At 46.0% G+C, this 22321-nt stretch overlaps 1 protein-coding gene across 5 annotated transcripts in view; it reads left to right on the top strand.

Annotated features, from left to right (window-relative positions):
• Positions 1-22321, top strand: part of LOC144762467 (adhesion G protein-coupled receptor F5-like) — an 805746-nt gene that overhangs the window by 363173 nt on the left and 420252 nt on the right. For all 5 annotated transcript variants that reach the window (XM_078647682.1, XM_078647677.1, XM_078647680.1 and 2 more), the window contains exons 8-9: positions 16876-17021; positions 18185-18400. In XM_078647682.1, coding sequence (XP_078503808.1) covers positions 16876-17021; positions 18185-18400 — 362 coding nt within the window. The remainder of the gene's footprint in view (positions 1-16875; positions 17022-18184; positions 18401-22321) is intronic.

The raw sequence follows: 22321 nt of genomic DNA, 5'->3' as shown, positions 1-22321 counted from the left end.
AACGCTGTAGTCAATATTGCAGTTCCACATTTCTTCAGGATAAACGCATTTTCTGCCGATTTGTGGTGTGCAGGAGTATTATTTCACTGATGTGGTGAATTAACAATTTAAGGTGGAAAGTGAAAATCTGCAAATGATGCCAGAATGGCTGGAGTTGCACTGTAAAACAGTGGGTATTTTTCTCAAAATTCGGGGAATTCGTTTTCCATATGAAATTGCTGTGGAACTAATGAACACAGGGGCTTCTACAAATGGGAAAACACCCATCGAACAAATGACCAGCAACAAACACAAATGCAAAATTGTGGGTGTTCATCACAACAGAAAGTTTTGAACAGTGTATTGTTTTTAATGCACTATGTATCATATTATGTTTAAAATAATAAGAAAAATACTAAGTCAACCCTATACAAAAAATAAATCCTAGTAGTAATGAATACATTTCCGTTATGTATAATCATTGCAATCAAGTTATGTTAGTTTAACCCACTGCAATAGTACTCATGTTTTTTTGAGAATTTAAATTAGCCCCACCAGCATAGTAAGTAAAGACATGCAAGTCTCACCAGTGGTGCTAATCTAAGACCGATCTGTCCCACAGGCAGTGGCGTCGCCCCCCTGCCAGCACCTTCAAAAACATGAAAAATAAAACCATACTAAAACGGGTTTAAAACCCGTTTTATTATCTTTTATTTTCTTCAGTGTGCCAAGTCTTGGGGGTGGGTCAGGCACTGAGGGGGAGTGGTAGGTTCACTGCCTTCAATGCGCATGATAGTTTAACCAGTCGTCTCAGGCTTCCCAAATTGTCATGCGCAGTGAAGCTTTCTCCAACCTGAGCTGTGGTGCTAGGTTGGAGAGAGCAGACACAGGCTTCCAGTCTGTCTGGGAGCGCACATTTGAGGCCCTCAAGCCAATCCTGAAGCTGCTCTCATGAATGAGAGCAGCTTCAGGATTTGCCGCAGGGCAGTCTGGAAGCTTGTGCCCGCCTTCAGTGGAGCCAGAAGAGCGAGACGCTGGATGGCAGCAAGTAAGTTCTTCTCTCTTTATTCTTTTTTAATTTTTGTCTTCCCCATCCACCCCCAACCCCTCCATGCCCGCCTCTTTTCCCTGACACAAGCTGCTCCTGCCCACAGCTTTAGAAAGACTGGGGTTTTAAATAGTTGAGGAGCTCGAGCGGTGACTTACTACCTTAGAGAGTGTAAATAACCGTTTTCAATTGGAATTTTAAGTGAATGTGCTGCTTGTGGCTGGAAATGTTGCAGTATTTATTGCCATATTTAAGATAGCTTTAGAGCACAACACAATAATATTTTATATAGCAAAAGTAAAAATGCAAAAGAAATTACGGGTACAGGACAAAAATATTAATCACAAGACAAAACAACATAACAACCTGAGTACAACACAGCTATAGCACAATGCAATAAATCAGTACAAAAACACAAAAGCACAATAAACAACAGAACACAACATATTCACAACACAACAAAATGCAACATTCAACACAACAAATTCACAAAAAATCTTGCCACTCATTCCCTTATCCACAGACTTGCTTTCATTACGTTGAGTAGTGCGTCTACAATACTATCAAGGACAAGTAATGTTTTGTGATCTGGCCCCATACTTCAGCAACAAGGCAGCACCCATCTACCTCATAAAGTCGTGTACATGGCAAAAGAGGAATATTGAAGTCCATCAGCATATTTATAAAGGTATTTATGTTTTAAAGGTATTGAAAATAAACAAGAAAAAATAGAGAGAAGAACAAATCTGAAAGCTGACAGAAATCATAAAAAGTAAGATGGCACTGAAAACTAAGGAACACATTTTACAATATTTTTAGTAGCTTTTTATATAATGAAAAACAGTATATTTCTTAGAAGTATAGTCATAATGAACATATTCAATGTAAATATTTTAGAATTCAACCATAAAGAAAATTAATTAAAGCAACTTGTCAGTGGTCGGGACAATATTTAGTTTTCCATCTTAGGCTGCACAATGCATATTTCCTTAGGCTGCTATACGCTTTACAGATACAGCAGGTCACCAAGGGAAAAACTGTTCAGTTATAAAAATAAATGCTGGTTGAAATGTGTTCATTTCAGATAAGGGGAAGGAGGGTTGATATGACATTTAGGGTATCCTCATTTTCTGGCAGTCATTGGAGTGGATGTTGATTCCCCCTTCCAACCACTGGCTTTCTTTGAGCAGTCTCTTTCAGCCAATGGCTTCAGATTTGCCAATCATGTCTCGGCTCAGGAGGATTCAACTATCACCGGATATTATGGGCTGTGTGGGTGTATTCTTACACTTCCACTCTTATCCTTGCATTGAACTACTGGAAGGACTACTTTACAACTGTACCCCTCTATTTCTACTTATGCAGGATCCTTCCTGTAAGCCTGGCATTGGCATATAAAACCCATGCTGCTTGGCTTTGCCAATGCTTGATTGTGAAATAATGAGTTGTGCCAAATTTTTAATAATAGTGTACATTTCCAGAAATACAATTCTGTCAGTTTAGATTGTGCAAGGTTCACATTTCATCCCTGTCCACTTTATCCCCCAATCCTGTTATTCACGGAGGTCTGTTGTCCTCTTTCACTGCTAAATTTGCTGTATTGTAACAAAGCAGGGTGCGCTTTGCAGTTTGCTATAGTGTGAATGTGGCCCAAAGGATATTAGAGTACTTTATATGAGCACCAGAATGTATTACAAAATGTCAAGCTTCTTCTTTTTTAGGCACAGGGAAATTAAGTGAATATCCAAGATTCACACAATTTTGAGCCGGCGCCAGGATTCAGACCTAGATCCCCAGTACCAAGATAGTCAGCTCTGGCTGTTAGGCCATATATTACTTGCTGGAATGCACCTTTAGTTCTCTTTTTCACAATCACTGCTGAGTATTCTTCTTCTGCCTACCTAGAGAGTTCCCTTCTCCATTTGATTTCTTGGGTAGTGCTTTTGGGCTCTGTAGTGATCACACTGAGGCAGGTAAGTGTGGAAACACTAGCATCTCCACAGCTTCCAGGGAACACAATAACTATCTCCCAGTATTCAAACATACACATTTCAAAACCATGGCAGTGACATCATAGAGAAGCAACCAAGAGAATAGAGAGACATGCTTCCACATCATGGTTAATTGGCTCATTTTGGCTATTGGCTTTTCTATTAACAGAACTATTTTGGATAAGTAGTGCACTAAAGCTTTGCAGAACCACAATATTTGTATTAAATTAGCATCTACAGAGAGACACCTTGGACATGTGTTAGATATTATAGTTGTATGACGAAACAATGCAGGGAAATTCTCTGTATGCCTTTAAAACATGTTTTACTCCACATTTTTTTGGAATGCTTATGCTTTTACAACGCATGTCATTACCACGCGTTGCTTATATATATCTATATATGTAAAAAAAAAAAAACATTTATGGGGACCCCCACACCTCCCAACTTACCTTAAATGCATGCTAAAGGCATCAGTTTTAAAGGCAAATGCGTGGTAAAACAATGTGTGGTAAAGGCACAACATGGTAAAAACCTTGTTGTAAAGGCTGTTTCTAATATAGTTTTAAGCATTCTACACAAGGGAAGGCGTCAAGATACAAATGGTATGTTATAACACTTTCTAATTCAGCACTACTGAAATACCTGGGGCACTCTGAAGTTGCATCTCAGAAGAAATAGAGTTCAGCCAAAAGAGATTCATGTAGCATCATGTCCTCCTAAAATTAGACCTAGTTTTACAATTCCAGCATGGTTTTTGAAATCCTTCCAGAATCGTGTCATATTAGTTTCTCCTCCAAATAGATCAGAGGACCACTGAATAGCTTGTGTGTTGTCATTCTAATAGAAATTATCCTGAAATATCTTTCTGAAATCTCAAATGAATTGTGATGAGGTGTTTTGAAAGGATTTGCTTAAAGTACTTTCAGTCTTTTTCTAGAAATATCCCGTGGGCCATAGCTAGGACCTTAACTTTCATTCTGGCTCTCATCATGTCAGTGAAAGTTGACCTTCTTCCAGAATGTGCAATTGTTGGCTCATGGCTTTAAAATATTCTTCACTGCAGATTGTTTCATCAGTTTTAGATGGTCAATGGTATACTGAGTTCAGCCAAAGTCAGGTGGCTTGAAAAATCCTGTCTGGATAGGATTCAATCAATCAATCAAACATTTGTAGAGCACGCTACTCTCCCGTGAGGGTCTCAAGGCGCTGAGGGAGGTGGGTGAGCAGCTACAGATCGAACAGCCAGGTCTTGAGATGTCTCCTGAAGGTCGGAAGGTCTTGGGTCTGATGCAGGTGGATGGGGAGGGTGTTCCATGTTTTGGAGGCGAGGTGGGAGAATGATCTTCCGCCGATGGTTGTTTGGCGGATGCGTGGGATGGTGGCGAGTACCAAGCTGGCGGTTTGGGGTGTAGAAGGATAATTGTTGAGGTATGCTGCCCAGGTGTTGTGGAGCGCTTTGTGAGCGTGGGTGAGGAGCTTGAAGGTGATCCTATTGTTGACTGGGAGCCAGTGCCGATCTCTCAGGTGGTTGGGTGGTGATGTGGCTGTGGGGGGGGAGCCCAAGGTTGAGGCATGCAGAGGTGTTTTGTATGCGTTGGAGTGTCTTCTGGAGTGTGGTCGCGGTTTCTGCGTAGAGGGCGTTGCCGTAGTCCAATCTGCTGCTGACGAGTGCTTGGGTGACCGTTCTTCTGGTTTTGGTGGGGATCCATCTGTAGATCTTGCAGAGCATGCGGGGGGTGTTGAAGCAGGAGGAGGAGACTGTGTTGACTTGCTGGGCCATAGAGAGCGCTGAGTCCAGGAGGATGCCCAGGTTGCGTGGGTGGTCGGTAGGTGTCGGGCGGCACCCAGTGTGGCCGGCCACCAGGAGTCATCCCATGCAGAGGGGTTGGAGCCAAGGATGAGGACCTCCTGTTTTGTCTGAGTTCAGTTTCAGCCAGCTAGTTTCCATTCTCTTTGCGATGGCCTTCATTCCCTCGTGGAGGTTAGATTTGGCGGTGGCTGGGTCATTGGTGAGGGAGAGGATCAAATGGGTGTCCTCCGATGAGGTGGTGTGCTCCGATGATGGTAGCGAGCTGTGCCATGTAGATGTTAAAAAGGGTCGGGCTGAGGGATGAACCTTTGGGTATGCCCCAGATGACTGTGGTGACTTCGGGCCTGAAGGGGGGGGGGAGGCTGACTCTCTGCGTTCTGCCAGTGAGGAAGGAAGTGATCCAGTCCAGGGATTTGTCTTGGATCCCTGAGTCATGGAGGCGTGTGTGCAGGGTGTTGTGGCAGACGATGTTGAAGGAGGCCAAGAGGTCCAGGAGGATGAGGGCCACAGTTTTGCCGTTGTCCAGTATGGTTCTGATGTCGTTGGTGGCGGCGATGAGGTCAGTTTTGGTGCTGTGATTGCTGCGGAATCCTTATTGATAGGAGTCCAGGATGTTGTTTTCTTCCAGGAAGTGGGTCAGTGGTCTGTTGGCGGCCTTCTCAATGACTTTCGCTGGGAACGGGAGCAGGGAGATGGGTCGGAGTTTTTTGAGGTCCTTTGGGTCCGCCTTGGGTTTTTTGAGAAGGGCATTGATCTCGGCGCGTTTCCATGTTTCTGGGAAGGTGGCGATCTCGAAGGAGCTGTTGATGATCTTCCTAAGTTGGGGTGTGATGATGGAGCTTGCTTTGTTGAAGATGTGGTGGGGGCACGGGTCGGAGGGTGAGCCGGAGTGGATGGTGTTCATGATTTTGATGGTGTCTTTGCCGTTGACGTTGTGCCAGGAGAGTAAAGGGGCGATGTGCTTGGTGGGTGTAGAGTCGAGGGTGATGCTATTTGTTGTTGGTGTCTGGGTGTCGAAACTGTTGTGGATGTCTGCGATCTTGCGGTGGAAGAAGGTAGCCAGGGAGTCACAGAGTTCTTGTGATGGCGATATGTCATTGGAGCAGAAGCTGGGGTGACGAGTTCTTTCACGATGTTGAAGAGCTCTTTGCTGTTGTGTGCGTTGTTGTCAATGCGTTCTGTGAAGGAGGTTTTTTGGGTGGATCGGATGAGTTGGTGATGTTTGTGTCTGGCGTTTATCAGGGCTGCGTGGTTGTCTGGTCTCTGGTCATTACGCCAAAGTTTATCGAGTCTTCTGCAGCTGTGCTTGGAGTTTTGAGGGTCGGCGTTGAACCAGATGGCTCTTGTGTCGGTGTGCCTGTTGGAGGGTTTCCTTATCGGGGTGAGGGTGTTGGTGCAGTTGTTGAACCATTGTCTGAAGTTGTTGGCTGCGGCATCAGTATCGGAGGGCTTGGGTGGGGGGGTCTCGGGCAAGAGTGATAGTGAGCTGGTCTTCTGTAACTTTTTTCCAGCTGTGGTGTGGGATACGTTGTGGTTGATTGTGTGCGCTGTTTCTCAAAGGAGAAGTGGATGCAGTAGTGGTCAGTCCTGTGGAGTTCGGTGGTGTGACTGAAGGTGACGTGGTCACTGGCAGAGAAGATGGGGTTGAGCGTGTGGCCGGCGGAGTGGGTGGGTGTTGTGACCAGTTGTTTGAATCCGAAGTTGGTGAGGTTGTCGATCAGCATTGTGGAGTTGCTGTCATTGGCGTTCTCGAGGTGGAAGTTCAGGTCTCCGAGGAGGATGTCATCTGTGGAGGCGAGGACGTGCATGCTGATGAGGTCGGCAATGGATTCACTGAACTGTGGTCAGGGTCCCGGAGGCCTTTGGACTAATGTTCCTCTGAGGATGGTGTTGTGATTTACATGGATCTGGAAGTGTAGGTGTTCGGCCGTGCTGAGGGAGTCTTCCGTGTTGGTTGAAATGCTGATGGTGTTCCTGTGGATGATGGCGATTCCTCCTCCTGGTCTGTTGTCGTTACGATCCCTGCGGATGATCTTGTAGCCGTCCGGGATGACTATGGCTATGTCGTGCGCCGAGGAGTTGCTCATCCAGGTAGATTGTAAAAATTGTAAAATTGTAAATTGATACTTGTATAGCGCACTACTCACCTGCAAGGGTCTCAAGGCGCTTGTACGAATACTGCTGTGGAACCCATCCTGGCTTTCCCTGTGAGGTGTCCACTCCTGGGCACCCCCAAGGTGGAGGCCAGGCATCCTTAGCATTGTGGGGGCCGTTGTGGAGATTAAGCAAGCTATTGCCCAGAGTTGCAGAGTGGGACTCCATGATTGGAATAGGCACCGAGGCGAGAATTATCAGGTCCGTGGAATTTTGAACCCAAGACCTGCCGAGGCGGGGAATTGAACCCTGGTCCCGGGCTAGACCTCTGCATCAGGGTCTGCCGCTCTAACCATTGAGCCACACTTCTCCAGGTCTCTGTCAGGAAGGCGCCATCCAGGGCGGAGGAGTGGAGCAGGTCCCGGAGTTCGACAGCGTGCTTGTGGACTGAGCGGGTGTTGAGTAGTACACAGTTGAGGTGGTTATAGTTGGCAGTGTTGGGGTGGACAGGGCATGCCTGTGTGCGCTGGCTGGTGTAGCTGCAGTTTCGGCAGGTGAAGGGTCTGTGGGTGAGTTTCGTGGTGTCCTGGAAGCAGGTGGTGAATCGGCCGGTGTTGAGCGCGTGGAGGGTTGCGGCGTGGTAGCGGTGTCGGGTGTTGTGGTGCTCGCGGTGGACAGGGGGTCTGCCATTGGGTCCAGGCGCAGACGAGCTTGCCTTAGGTGTGCCTTCTGCACAACAGAGGCGCGCCAACGGCATGCGTCCGCTGCACGACCATGCAATGGTCGCCATAAGAAGGGGAGGGGGCAGGAGCAGAGGTAGGTGTCGGGAATGAGCTGGATTGGTGGGTGGGGCAACAGGGGCAGCAGCAGCGGGAAAAACCAACAACACGCAACACTCAGCACTTACGGGAACAGAATAAAGCAGGGGCACCTTAAAATACAGTCACACAAATGCAGGGGCAAGACCACGAAAAAAACAATCACCCAGCCAGATATAGAACAGTGCGGGGATATGGGTGACAGTGTGGGGACGGTGGCGGGAATAAAAAGCGGCTGGGCTGCCGGCGGGCTGCAGGCATGAACCCTGCTTAGAGGAGCCACAGAAGCTCGAGCGACGAGGTGTAGAGGCGGTGCTGATGGGGAGAGTGCTGGACTGGACCGGAATCTGCGTCTCACACCCAGACTCCGATTACTACCCTAAATCATGCATGATTTGGTAACTGTGGTAATCGGGGACAATTGCCCATTCTCTCGATGGTTCAAGCCAGAAGCTCAAAGTTGATACTGCTTTTTAATATATTAAAAGACTCTAGTAAATGTTCAGTCTTGGCCATATTCAAGTTCAGACACTTCTGATTCAGGCATCATTTTATAGCAAGTAGGCACACTGTGACTTCATGTTCTTTGCCTTCCCCCAGTATAATAACTACCTAGCAGTATAATGCTGATGGCCCACGTTATATTTTGGGAGAGACTCATGTCAGTCACTGTCTAACGATATTAACAAGTTGAGCAGAAATGACTGGGTCCACTCTGTCTCAGAAATTAATATGATGGTGCACCCGTGTTGCCTAACCAATTAGAATGAGATACATCATTTTCTACAATACCACTAATCACTACTACGACCGACTGCAGATGAGCAAGCAACAGATCATGGTGAACTATAACAAAGTTAAGAATCATAAACTTGGAAATGCGTCGGTATGCTACGCCACCCTAGGGGTGGCATAGCAAGGCGCAACAAGGAGAAATGTTCTCTATTCATTTTATTCAGGGTCACGCTGGGATCCAAACCGGCCCTGGCAAAGAGGGGTTGGGTGTGCGGCTGGTTTTGGCCGATTTTTGTTACAGGGGCCGATATTGCAGCTATTTGTGCACCAGCGCAGGGGAGAGCCCAGGAATGAAACATATTGTTGTAGATATGTTGCATTCCTGTGCTTTGAAAGTGCCGCAGCGTGGCGCAGCCAAAGGGCTTGCGGTGCAGCGCTGCAGCACTTTCTTGTCTATCTGCCCCTTAGATTGTAGAGTCTGCTCCTACACGTCCCCAGGTTCACGGCAGGTCAGCGTTCAGGGCTTGCACAGGGGGCAGGCGGGGAAAAGTTAGAATCACTCTGAGGTATAGGCGGTGCTGGGTCTCCGTCATGATGGGTTGAATCTCTGCAAATCTTCGGCCCATGGGGAACCTGGTGAAGGCTAGCCCACACGTTGCGGTTGCTAGACAACCGCTTGACGCTCTCAGTGAGGAGGGAGGTGCAATTGGGCAAGCAGAGGATGGTGACTGCAGGCTCACTGTAGGTAGAATGTCGGTCTCCCTTCAGGAAGCGCGCCTTGGGGCAAACTATGCCCTGCAGTACGATCACCAAGGCAGGCTTGCAGGGGATGCTCAGTCTGTGCACAGAGATGTCTTTTGTGGCCTAGAGACTAACCCTAGTATGCGTAGTGGGGCTACGCGAAGCTATGCAAAGTGGGTGAAAAACTACACCCACCTACGTACTTCGCGTAGCCCCACTACGCACCGCCTGCCCCCCTCTCCTACATACCTAATTGTTGTCAATTCAGAAATAAAAGTAAATAAAAGGCACTTACCTTGTCCGCTGCGTCCCGTGGCTCCCTCTGCTCGTTTGCGCCGCCGTCGCCGCCGTCGCCGCCATCTTGGATACCAATGCGCATGCGCGGCCACCCACGCATGGGCATTTCTTGTGAGAAATGCGCATGCGTGGGCGGTGCGCATGCGCATTGGTATCCAAGATGGCGGCGACGGTGGCGCGAACGAGCATAGGGAGCCCCTGGACGCAGCGGACAAGGTAAGTGCCTTTTATTTACTTTTATTGCTGAATTGATAACAATTAGGTATGTAGGGGAGGGCGGGAGAAAGACGGGTGGCGGGCAACTTTGCTACGCCCAGGGAGTGGGCGTAGTGTTGCCTGCTACGCCTACTTTGCAAAGGGCGAAGTAGGCAACACTACGCGAAGTCCTTCGCCCAGGGTTACTAGAGACGTTTTAACAAGAGGCAAGCTTCACAAGCCCTTGGAGTTCCTTCCTCTCCACAGCAATATTTTTTGCAACGTTTTTAATAACTTTTGAATCATTTTAGCTAGAAACAAAACTTTTTGGGGTAAAATGTGCAAATAACGCAGCGGATGATGGATTGTGTGGCAAATGCGTCAAATCCATAATTATACAGAAATCGCTGCAGATACAGAATTGAATAATTCCAGGGCCCCTGAAACACACGTGAAGAAAATATACATGCTAGCCATGTAAATAGGATTCAAATACATACTCAGTGCCTATCCTTCAAGTCTGTCATGGCACAGCCGCTCGTGGTCAAACGTGCAACTATTATGTAAAAAGTAGTGGCAGTATTGACATCTGAACCTTTGGTACGCAGACCATTCATTGTTCGACTATCAAGTTATCCTACTACAAAATACAGATTTGTGCTTAATGGCAAGTAGATTACATGACAATGGTATAGAGCTAGTCTTGAATAGGTAGCCTTATAATATTTTTGATGGCAGCTACTTTGCAAAATCTTTCAGTTATTTTGCTGTTTGTGCACTCTACGTCCCCTTTCTCGGGCTATTTGTTGTGATCTTGGGCCCTCTTGTGGCCATTTGTGGTAGCTGTGATGTCGTAACTCGTGACGACAGAGGCATATCGTGAGCATGAGGGTCATGTGACCCGTGTTTAATAAAAATAATGGGACGCGCTCACGTATGCCAGTTAGGAGATGGAGGTGAACCCCATGAGGTTATCCACACATACTGGCTCCTGTGGTCATTATTTGCACTTTGTGCCCCTCCACATATATAGCTGTGCCCCGCAAGTGTTGGGGCGGTCCACGCGCCCAACACAATATTTGGCGATGTGGGTGGTCTTGCCCTCGCACCTCGGTGAGGCGTCCGCGAGCGTGTCCTGGTGCTCACGGCGCTCGTGCCCCGACGTCCGGGGCCGTTCCTTGCTGGCGCCCGAAGACCTGCATGGTGCCCCTGAACTGTGTGGAGACTCGCTGTCGACAAGACCAGTGGTGGCCGTGGATGTGAGGTTGACGTCGCGCCCCGCCCCGAGGAGCTGCCTGCCACTTGGTCCATCGCTATATAGAAAAACAATGGTCCCAACCAAATAGTTTCTTTCAAAGAACAAAATCTGTACTGAGTAAATTGTTTAAATGAGCTTCTTCAATCAATAACGCTCTATTGAATCAATCAATTTTAGCAAAAAAACAATTTTCAACACATTAATTTTTGTCGAAAAACCTGACACAAACCAAAGTATTATTCGAAACAGTTCGGAGTTTAATGTTTCACTCCATTAAAACTCAATAATTGAATATATACACATTTTTCATTTATATACAATTCGGACTAACGGTAAAAAGAAGAGCAGTCAGCTTCTAAAAGAAGTGCAGAAAAAAGGAGAAGAAATAGTGATTGTGATAAGAAGGGTGCAAGCCTCAAAAGAAAATTAGTGACAAGTGAAATAGAAATTCGGATTTGATTTATGCTGTACTCAGAATCCAGCTAGTTATTTTCTAAATAGGCCACAGATAGTTGTTATTATCTCCACTCATTTATACAGTCACAGGTGACATGTATAATGGTTTCCAGCGTGGTCCTATTTGTATAGCTTAAAGAAAGGCGTCGACGTTTCGACCCGTCTTTTGGTGCGTGGGCAAGTTGGAGCCTCGACCTGCGGGTCTTCCTCAGGACGGATGTTGCACATGCGTTTTTACCGTAGACTTCACACAACAGTATCCCAATGATTATTTATGGGCTGCCTCCATCATCCTATTTCGAATATGGACGAAAGATGTAATTCAATCGTAGAGACCCACCCTGAACTGGGTGGTACGGCGTCTGAGTTGGTTGTCCAGACCTTGATGGTTAAAATTCAAGCAGAACGTCCCTGGACACTTCTGTGTCAGGCGTTGTGCATATCAAGTGTCAGCCAGTTGGAATTTTGCAATTGTTCCAAAACAGTTCCTGATTGAATAAGTTACCAGGCGCTCTCTGACTCGCGTCTGTTGCCGCAGAAAATGCCGACCTGCCGTGTCAAGTTCAGGCGCGACGTGACTTGGTCCATCGCAGCGGCTGTGTACGGCCTATCGGTGCCGCCCACGTGGCACTCCAGCAGCCAGCACTGCCCCGCCGGCTTGAGGGAGCACGGAGCGGCGAGTGACTGCAGGCGCGATCGGAGCGTCTCACCCGACACGTCGAGGTGCGCGCAGTGATCCTCTATCCAGCAAGCACTCTGCCACATGTGGGGAAGCTGGCAGGCCTCAATACAGGCCGCGGCAGAACGCGGGAGAGGAACCTCGAAATTGAGCCCCGCCCCCAGCAAGGCCTCAAACTGATCCCGGAATACACTGCAAGGGGTGATACTCTGGCCACAGTCGGCACCACACAGGAAGGCCATACAAACAGGCACGGGGTGACACCCATTGCTGGTGGATCCAGGCTACATCGTCAGGGACTCACGCGCCTGCCCAGTGCGCCCACCCTACCAAGGGGCAGTCTCCTGGTTGCCCAGGGAAGAGAGGAGTGCCCGTCATCACCCCAACCACACACGAGGGGAACTGTAAGGAACAGCTGCATCCATAAAGGACACTTTCACGAGCTCCTGAACTGGAAACATGTTGCAAATACCACCCATTGAGCCCTTCATAGTGGAAGGATCGCCATCTTCCCTCGCGCACAAGTGGAAAGTTTGGGTGGACCGTCTACAAATCTTCTTTGAAGCCACAAAAGTACATAAAGACCAAAAAAGGGTAATGCTGTTGCACCTAGGAGGAAAAGATATACACAACATCACCAAGACACTTGTAGAGGCCACGCCAAAGAACCACCACACATTAATAAACACGCTCATTGGGCAATTTGAGCCAATGGCCAATCAGGACTATGAGAGATTCATATTCCGTCAAGCCCGACAACTTCCAGAGGAATCATTGAACACGTACCACGCGAGGCTGAAGAATTTTGCCTCGACGTGCGGATTTCAGGACGAGAAAGACGAGATAAGGGGTCAAGTGATTCAGGAGTGTGCCTCTGCCAAACCTCAGGAACACATCCTAGAAGAGTCCGGAAAGTCCCTCGCCGACATCCTAACCGTGGGGTGCACCAAGGAGCTGTCCAAAGCCCGTGCAGCCCATATGGAGGCAGCCCTCCAAGTCACCGTGAAAACGGAACCAGTCAACGACGTGACAACTAAGCCCGCGACGCGATGGAACAAGAACGGACCCTGCACTGCTACGGCGGGGACGGCCAAAACGTGTGGGTACTGTGGCGGCTCACCACACAAGCCACCGGAGTGTCCCGCAAAAGGAAAAAGATGTTCCGGATGTGTGCGATTTAATTATTTCCAGAAGGTATGCAGAGCCAAGAAATACCGCAAGGCACGGCAGATGGTTAACGCCATGCCGGAGGGAGACAAAACACCAAGTGATATGGACGACGATGAGGAGGAAGAGCGGGTGGTCCACAAGGTGCACATGATTGGTACCGCCACCCGCAAAGCGCAACACCTACTACTGTACAACATTCGCCTAGGGACTCAGGAAGTCATGGCAGTAGTAGACACTGGGGCCACCAATAACATCATGGCAGTCGCCCTTCACCGTATATTGCGCCCGCACTGGCGCTACATCCATCAGCCATCACGGTATTCGCTTATGGCCAAGACATCCCTCTGAAGATCCTGGGATGCTTAAAGACGTCGCTAGCTCATGGAGAGCGGACTGTCAACACCAATGTATAGGTCACCGAAGATGGCCAAGGCATGCTCCTAGGGTGTCGGGCTGCAGTAGACCTAGGGTAGTGACATTCGCCTTCAGTGAGTATCATGAGTCCATACAACACCTGCTGGAGGAATTCTCCGAAGTATTTGAAGGCATCGGAAGGGTTCAAGGATAGCATTCCACCTATGGCCACAAGTGAGGAGGAACTGAAAAAGCTGGAGGCCGCTGGAATCATCGCGAAAGTCACCGGTCCCATGCCGTGGGTCTCCCCCATCGTATTCACGTGGAAACCAAAACAGCCTGCCGCGTTGAGGATCTGTGTTGACATGCGCCTACCAAATGCCGCAATCAAATGCGAGCGCCATATTACCCTGACAATTGATGACCTCATTGGAGAAATGGCTGGAGCCTGCTGGTTCACCAAACTGGATTTACGGTCAAGATACCATCAACTGGGGAACATCGTTTACAACGCGGTGTTTACACCGCAGTACCTTTACAACTGTGCCATTACAAGGCAAGTCGTTACTACGACTTGCGCTGGATGGCCCTGTTGTATAAGGAATATTGTAATTTTATATTCCAACATCTTCCCTACTGTTACGTGGGCTGGTGTTAGAATATAAAATTATAATAATCCACAATCCACGCACACAACGCAAGTCGTTGTAACGACTTGCGTTGTAAAGGCAGCGTTGTAAAGTACCGCGATCTAAAAGATTGCGTTGTACTAACGTACATCCCCATCAACTAGTCCTGGATGAGGCGTCACGAAACATCACCACATTTTCAACTCATGTGGGGCTACGACGTTATACTCGACTGAGCTTTGGAGTATTGAGCGCCGCGGAAGTGTTCCAAAACGTCATACAAGAATTGATCCTGGACATCCCGGGGATAATTAACGTAAGTGACGACATCATGGTACACGCCAAATCATTACCTGAACACAACTCTCGCCTCACACAAGTGCTGCGACGTCTGCGAGACGCTGATCTCACGTTACATGACAACAGAGGCACATCGTAAGCGTGAGGGTTATATGACCCGTGTTTAATAAAAGTAATGGGACTTGCTCACGTACGCCAGTTAGGCGACGGAGGCGAACCCCATGTGGTTATCCACACATACTGGCTCCTGTGGTCATTATTTGCACATTGTGCCCCTCCGCATATATAGCTGTGCCCAGCATGTGTTGGGGAGGTCCACGCGCCCAACACAACAGTAGCGTTGTAAAGGAGCTGTCTATAACTCAAGCAGCAATTTTATTGAGAAGAGCTTGAAACGTAAATGAACTTCTCTATATTACAGGTGGGCGAGCCACTGAAAGCTTGAGCCAGGCTCGAGCCTGAAGACTGGCTCAGCTCGAGGTCTCGTTGGAACCTCAAGCCTTAACGAGCTGAGCTTTCAAGTGACTTTTGTTTGCCACCTTCTTTCTACCCTTCGAGAGGTAGAAACAAAGCTTTAACATTTTAGATAAACAGGATAGACAAACAGAAGCTCATTTAGTGGCTGATTTTCACAAACTGAAACCAGGAACCCATACGGTGTGATTTTAGACAAATATTTTATTTTACGGGTCCTCATTTTTCTTCATTATTGCTTATGACAGCACCTTCAAATATGTGAGTTCAGAATGCCATCTTTACAAAAACCTATTGGATTTGATCAATTAAACTATAATGTTGCTCTAGCTATAAATATGTGGGCAACATACAGGGTGTAGTGTCATGAGACTATGGGGCATATTATCGAGAACGGCGTTAACATTATCGCTGGTTTAGCGGCAGAAAACTGCTGCTAAAGCAGCGATAATGGGCTTGATAATATGCCCGGTAGAATTCTAATAGAAGCCCATGTTCACACCAGAACATTCACTTCTATTGGAATTCTCAAGGCCATATTATCAAGCACATTATCGCCACTTTAGCAGCAGTTTTCTGTCGCTACACCCGCGATCATTTTTAACGCCGTTCTTGGTAATATGCCCCTATGTGCACTGGTACCCTTTCGGTTCTGGGGTGCGAACTCAACAGAAGAATTATGTAACTTGCTGTGAGGTGTTCAGGTGTAGCTTTTAACGGTTGTGACATAAACAGAGTGCAGTGTGTGGTTGTATGCTGCAGAATAAAGACGTTTTTAACAGCGCTCTGTGTGTGGTATTGATTTGCATGGTCCCAGGCAGCAGAGGACACTAAACAGGTTTCATATGACACCTGTCGCGCCTCTTAGCACTGTCTCCCAGGAGGGCGTGGAGGCAGAAATGGCTTCTAGTTCACGTTTATAACTTTTAATGAGTAATTGTCAGTACAGTGCTATTATGTGAGGTATTAATGTTAAAGCTTCCACATGTTACACAAATGCACTTTTTTGAATTTTTACGTGGTCTTTGTTGTCTGATTTCCTTGGCTCAGCTCCTGCACAAATTCTAAGAGCCAAGCCAGACCCTTAGCTCAGCTCTGGCTCAGCTCACCCTGTTCATTTGTTGGCTAGCCCACCTCTGATTTTTATGGGTATCCCATCCTTTTTGGTCTGTCAGGGTCTGCTTTTCAAAGTCAATGTGCAAAACGATTATAATTTATCGAAAGAGCAAAAGCTCTTGCGGAGGAACGCCACCCCACCCTGGCCAGCACCCTCCAAAGTATGAAAAATAAAACTATAATGAAACGGGATTAAACCCCGATTTATTATCATTTTATTTTCCTTGTGCTGAGTCTTGGGTACGGAGCCACAGTGATGACAGGCACTGATGGGAGTGATATGTGCACTTCCTTCACTGCACATGACGGTTTTGCCACCTGTCTCAGGCCTGTGAAACAGTCATGCACAGTGAAAGTTTTCTCCAACCCAGAAATGCAACTGCGTTGAAGAGAGCAGGCACAGACTCCCAGTCTATCCTGGAGCGCAAATCGAGGGCGCTCAGGCCAATCCTGAAGCTGCTCTCAAGCGTGAGAGCAACTTTAGAATTGGCCGCAGGGCAGGCTGGGAGCCTGTGCCTTCGGAAGAGGAGAGGAGCAGACCAGCACAACACAATGGTGAAGGGCAGAAGGTAAGTTCTTTTTTATTTTTTACATTTGTCTCCCTCGTCCCCCTTTCCAGCCCCTCATTGACCCCACTCACTACCTTCATTTTCCTGGCACGAGCTGCGCCTGAGTAGGGGCTACTTAAGAAGTGCCACTGAGTAATGCTGATCCCTTCCTCTCTCTAGAAATGGAAGCATCATCGTCGATTACATTCTTGTGTCGGGGAATGACACAGACAAGAACCTCACACTAGAAAACCTGAAGGTGGTTGATTACTTACACACACAAAATGTGACGGTGGATCCAAGTGGATTTAAAACTATTATCGTTGGTAAGCTGTGGAGCGATCGCAAAACCTTTACAACTCTCACCACTTTTGTCTGTGTTCAATTAATTTCATCCAAAAATACTAACGATGCAAGTTAATGGTGGACGTTGTAATCAAACTTGCATTAATCAGTGAATTGACAGTCGGTTGTTATTATTTTCTTTTGGGAAAAACAAATTGCCTTCATTTGAGAGTCGCCCTGTATGTCAGTCCTGGTACTGATGCTGGTGGGGTGGGGTGGTATTTACCAGGTGTGATATTACCTTGTGACCGCTGGCACAGGTAAGAGCGGTGGAGCAAAGCGGTGGAGCAAAGCGGTGGAGGCGTGGGGCCAGGCAGGTGCAATGCAGAGTGGGGGTAGTCAACAGATGATGGGATTGGTAAAATAAAATTTAAACAAAAACACTTCTCTTGTGCTCGGTGCATTGCCGACTCAGCAATGCGGCAAGCACAAGGTAAGTGGTTTTATTTATTTTTGTATTCTATTTTACCCATCTCATCATCTGTTGACTTCCCCACACCCTACCCCGCTCACTGCTCTTACCTGTGCCAGCCGACACTGCTATTACCTCTCAATGCCTAGTGGCACATTTCAAAATAAGGCATTCTATGGTAATACCACACATTTTATACCACTCCAATCTGCATAAACATGTAATGGTGGGGCGTTTCCCTGTACAGAGTCCACCAGGTGTTATTTTGATTTACTTCTACTGGAGAAAAAAGTTCTGTGTTTTCTTTACTTGTAATCTCGATTACTGTGCAAGCACCTGTTGGTGCCTGAAACCGCATTATCTATGGTGGTGGGTAAATTACGTGTTCCCATAATGGCATTCTCAAAGAATGAGTTGTTGGAGGAAACAGTATTGAACTATAGCAGTATCTCAGTTAACAACATGCAGCATCTATGAGATTTTGCTTTGTCCCATAGTCGCCTAGCTTCAGTATTTAATATTATCCCTTAAATCTTAACATATGGATTGTTTTATTTAACTTCATTAACTTATTTGACTAAATCACAATAGATTAGCTTGAAGGTTATATGGTTGTATGTTTGTGGGATACAATTGTATGCCGAGACAGGATAAAGGGTCATGTTTTACGTGTCTGATCATATTGGAAAATACCACTGATGCATTATCCTGGTATTGTCATGCTTCTTTCAGATAAAACAACTTTTACAGCCCTTCCAGTGATAATATATCAAGGAGATACAGTGAATCTCATGTGTGAAACATCATCAGGTTCTTCCGCAGTGACTTGGTCACACAATGAAACAAACATTGCCGCGGATGGACGTAAATATGTTATTTCCAGCAATTCCAAAGATGGAACTTCAGAATCAAATCTGACGATATCTCAGTTTGACTTCTCCGATGGTGGTATGTTTACTTCTTTAACTCCCTGTTCCTAAAGATGCATGTGCTTTAAAAGGGGCTCAGACAAATGCCTGATTGCAGCAATGGGGGGCAATCAAACTGAACTGCTTTGCAAGTAAAACTTTGATTTTTTGCTGTCAAATAACGATGAGCCTCCTAAGAAGGTCCACACCACCCCCTCCCTCCCAAAGACAGCAGAATGCATCCAGGGATATAAAAGAAATGGTCTTCCAATGTGCTGCTCATGACATCACACATGACGTCAGTGATGTCATCTCAAGAGAGATCAGCGATGGATTGGCTGATGGCATCTCAAATTACATTGTTGATGACATCATTGATGAGATCACACTTAGAAACACTAATGCTGTTTATGATTGCGTCATGGTTTGCCTCAGGTAATGTGCGATGTAAAGGGAGTGCAAAAGAAGAAGGCACTAAAGTTGGATTGAGACAATATGCTCTACCTCCATGACACTAAAAATGACCCCCACTCTATGCATGGTTGATGCTGGGTGGATGGTTTTTGACCAAAATGTGGGCTTGAAAGATGTACTCCTTGCATAACGTTTATCAGGCACAAATGGAGTCCAAGTGCATGAGATACACGTTCAGGCTAAGCTGAACTTGAAGTATTGCCTATTCCAGCAGATGACTGTGCTGTAGGCATTGTACTGTGTTTACGGTTTCATTTTGCAAGTAAATCAAACTTGATATTCAGGCGAGTTGTCTCCATTTTAGAAAACATATTTACCCATCCGAAATCCTTAAACACAACCGTATAGAAATCCACAATATGGGCCACATGTACGGCAGGTTTTAGCAGTCACAAACGGAGAATCGGTCATGTACTAACCCTATTTTGTGAGTCCGAAACCTATTACCGACTCCTGAAATAGGGTTTGCGAGTCGGTATTAGGAAGGGGCGTGTCAAGGACATCCCTTCCTAATAGTGAGTCACAGGGGATGTATGAATGTTTTGTGACTGGAATACGGTGGCAAGAAATTTGCAGTTTACCGCCTACTTCAAGTAGGTGATAAGGCAGTCAAGTAAAGTCAAACAAGATTTATTCGAATTCATGTGTGAATCATAAAATCACTAACAATAAATTCATCAAAAATTTATCATAAAAGCATAAATAATACACTTAACAAAATTGGTATCAATATTAATAAAATACACATGAAATTGTAATACCAAATTATTTAAATACAGGTTTCCTTTCTTCCGTTAGCTCCCACAGGAAATCAAATATTACAATATTTTTGTAATTAGGAGATGTTGTCTAAAAGAAGTCATGTTCTGGGGATTTCAAAGTACAAAACTCTTCTGCTTCACTTTTTCCATACCTCTTTCATATTGCAATCGTTCCTTTAATAAAATTCCAATCAGAAAAACAGATGTCGACAGAATCCAGAGAAAGAAGAAACCTAAAACCTTCTATATGAGAACCAGGACAATGAGTTCTCAATAGAGATAACACAAATTTGGCACTCACTGCTTTATACAGGGCACAGAACAGGACAAAGTGCACAACGAGAGATTGTTTGCCCAACCACACTGCTGTGGAATGGCTAACAAAAAGTGCACCAAAGACAGATGGAACCTGGTCAAATAAAATCTGTGTTGCGGGTTCATAAGGGAGGTAACATAACATTGAGGTTAGGTAGTCAATTCACAGTCACATGTCTCGAGGAGCTCTGCTGATTCAGTGTCTGCAAACCCTGTGAACTCACCCTTGTGCCATATGCTGTTTTAATAATAATGTTTGCTTGTTGGGGCATATTTAAGGGAGTGTAGAAAAAATTATTTAAATCCAATTCCTGGGGTATATGTTTGAATTTATTTTTATTTATTAAGTGCAACATTCATCCCTAGAGACAGCCCTGCGCTAGGACAGTCATTATTCCGGTATGGCAGTGCAGATTATCCTGGCAGTTTAGGGCCTGCGATTCTAGTCAAAATAATGCATGTTTTGGTTATGTTTTAGGGAACAGCCATGTTTTCAATTTCTCCCCAAAGGACAGATGTTCCTCAGTTAGGCGAAGATCTAGGGGTAGCTCATTCCAATGAATGGCAGCCAGATTGGAAAAAGACTGTCCTCTGGCTCTAACCATTTTGATCCCTTTAGTCTTGGCTTTGGCCTGATGACGGGATATCAGATTTCATGTAGGCATATAAAATTCAATTTTATCTCTTAAGATTTGAAATAAACCCAAAGCAATGGAATCAGCATTAGATAACAGAAGACAGTCTGATATCATAGATCTTATGAAATCTAATTCTGGACAAAGCCAGATCTTCGCCCATAACAAAGGGGCAAGGCTACGTCTGTCCTCAATATGTCCTAAACCTAGTTCATGATAGCAAAAGGACATTGATGAACCTTTAGGTACCATCAAAAAGCCTTTGAAGTAAAGTTATTCTCTACTACCGGGAGCTTAGAGCAGTTACTATAGCCCCAAACTTCTGCCCCATAAGAGGCAATCAAGAGACATTTAGCTTTATACAGAATTAACATCTCTTGAACTGGTTTCTGTCCCGAGTGGGCCGCAAAGCAAAAGAGGGCTCTTAGCGTTACTAAAGAGTCTCAGGAAAACTGGGAGTTGAAAGCAATTCCCAGATAAGAAAAGCTTTGTACTTTTTCAACTGCCATCCCCGGTACCATAAATGGTTTGGACTTAGTTCTCTTGAAGCCACATACCATAATGTATGATTTTTTCTGATTAACTTTTAGATCCAGGGACTCATAAAACCTTCAAAGACATTGAGGGATTTCTGTAAACTGTTTGCTGTCTTAGTAATTAGGACAGCGTCATCCACGTATAGTAGTGTGGGGATGGAATCACTACTGATGTTATGACAATCAAGATTTTCCATCAGCAAATGTACCTCTAAGCCATTCCTATAGATAAGAAATAGGAGAGGTGCCAAGATGCAACCTTGCCGAACCCGTTTTGTTGAAAATATATGATTAGTTTTCTTACCATTAGGGCAATACTGTATCCTCACTAAGGTACTGGAGTGTAACCTATGTAATAGGGTAACTAAAGGTTCCTCCACTCCCATATCGCTCATCATATCACACAATTTTTCCCGATTGACAGAATCAAATGCACTGGCTAAGTCCTTGAAGGCAAAATTTGAAGAGCTCTTCATGGACTTAGTATACTTACTGACAATCAGGGACAAATTGAGGCATTGCTCTATGATACCCATGCCTCACCGAAAACCATACTGAACTTTTGACAACACGTGATTGGCGGATGCTCAGTCTTCTAATCGGGCGAAAACACCCTTCCTAAGACCTTTACATTAGAATCGATCAATAATATCGGTCTATATCAGCCTAGGTCAGTATTATCCCCCTTTTCAGGTCGAGCCTTGCAACACCTGTTGTAATATCTTCTGTGCGCTTTTGGCCCACCCCCAATTGCCATTTCTTGGTATCTGTGGCATTCAGAAATGATAGCCTGTTATTGGTGTTTATCCATGTTTGTCCCTCCTTTCTGTGTGTGTTCCCAGGGCCGGACTGGCTACCGGGCAGTTTGGAATGCTGCTGAGCTGGGGGGTGATTTCGTTCATGGAGACCTGCGTGTGCTAAACGAAATTTGTTTTGCCTTAATTATTTCGAAGCACACGTATGTCTCCATGAACGAAATCAGCCCCCTCCGCAATGAAATCAGCCCCCGGCTCGGCAGGTTTCTAAACTGCCTGGTAGACAGTCCGGCCCTGTGTGTTCCCACCCCATGGCGATTTCACTAATGGTTTGTCTGGGTCTACCAAAGCTCCTTCACAGCGCACAATGGCCCCTCCTCCTGTCTGTTCCTATATTTTAAAATTTTTATATATATAAAATACAAACTTATAGAGCAGGTAGTTTTGGCTCATGTCCTCGTTGCAGCCACACTACTCCAGTCTTG

The sequence above is a fragment of the Lissotriton helveticus genome, chromosome 6, assembly GCF_964261635.1.
Source record: "Lissotriton helveticus chromosome 6, aLisHel1.1, whole genome shotgun sequence".
In the NCBI taxonomy this organism is placed as follows: domain Eukaryota; kingdom Metazoa; phylum Chordata; class Amphibia; order Caudata; family Salamandridae; genus Lissotriton; species Lissotriton helveticus.
Note: the sequence above shows the minus strand (reverse complement) of the source record. Positions and strands in the feature narration are given on the sequence as shown.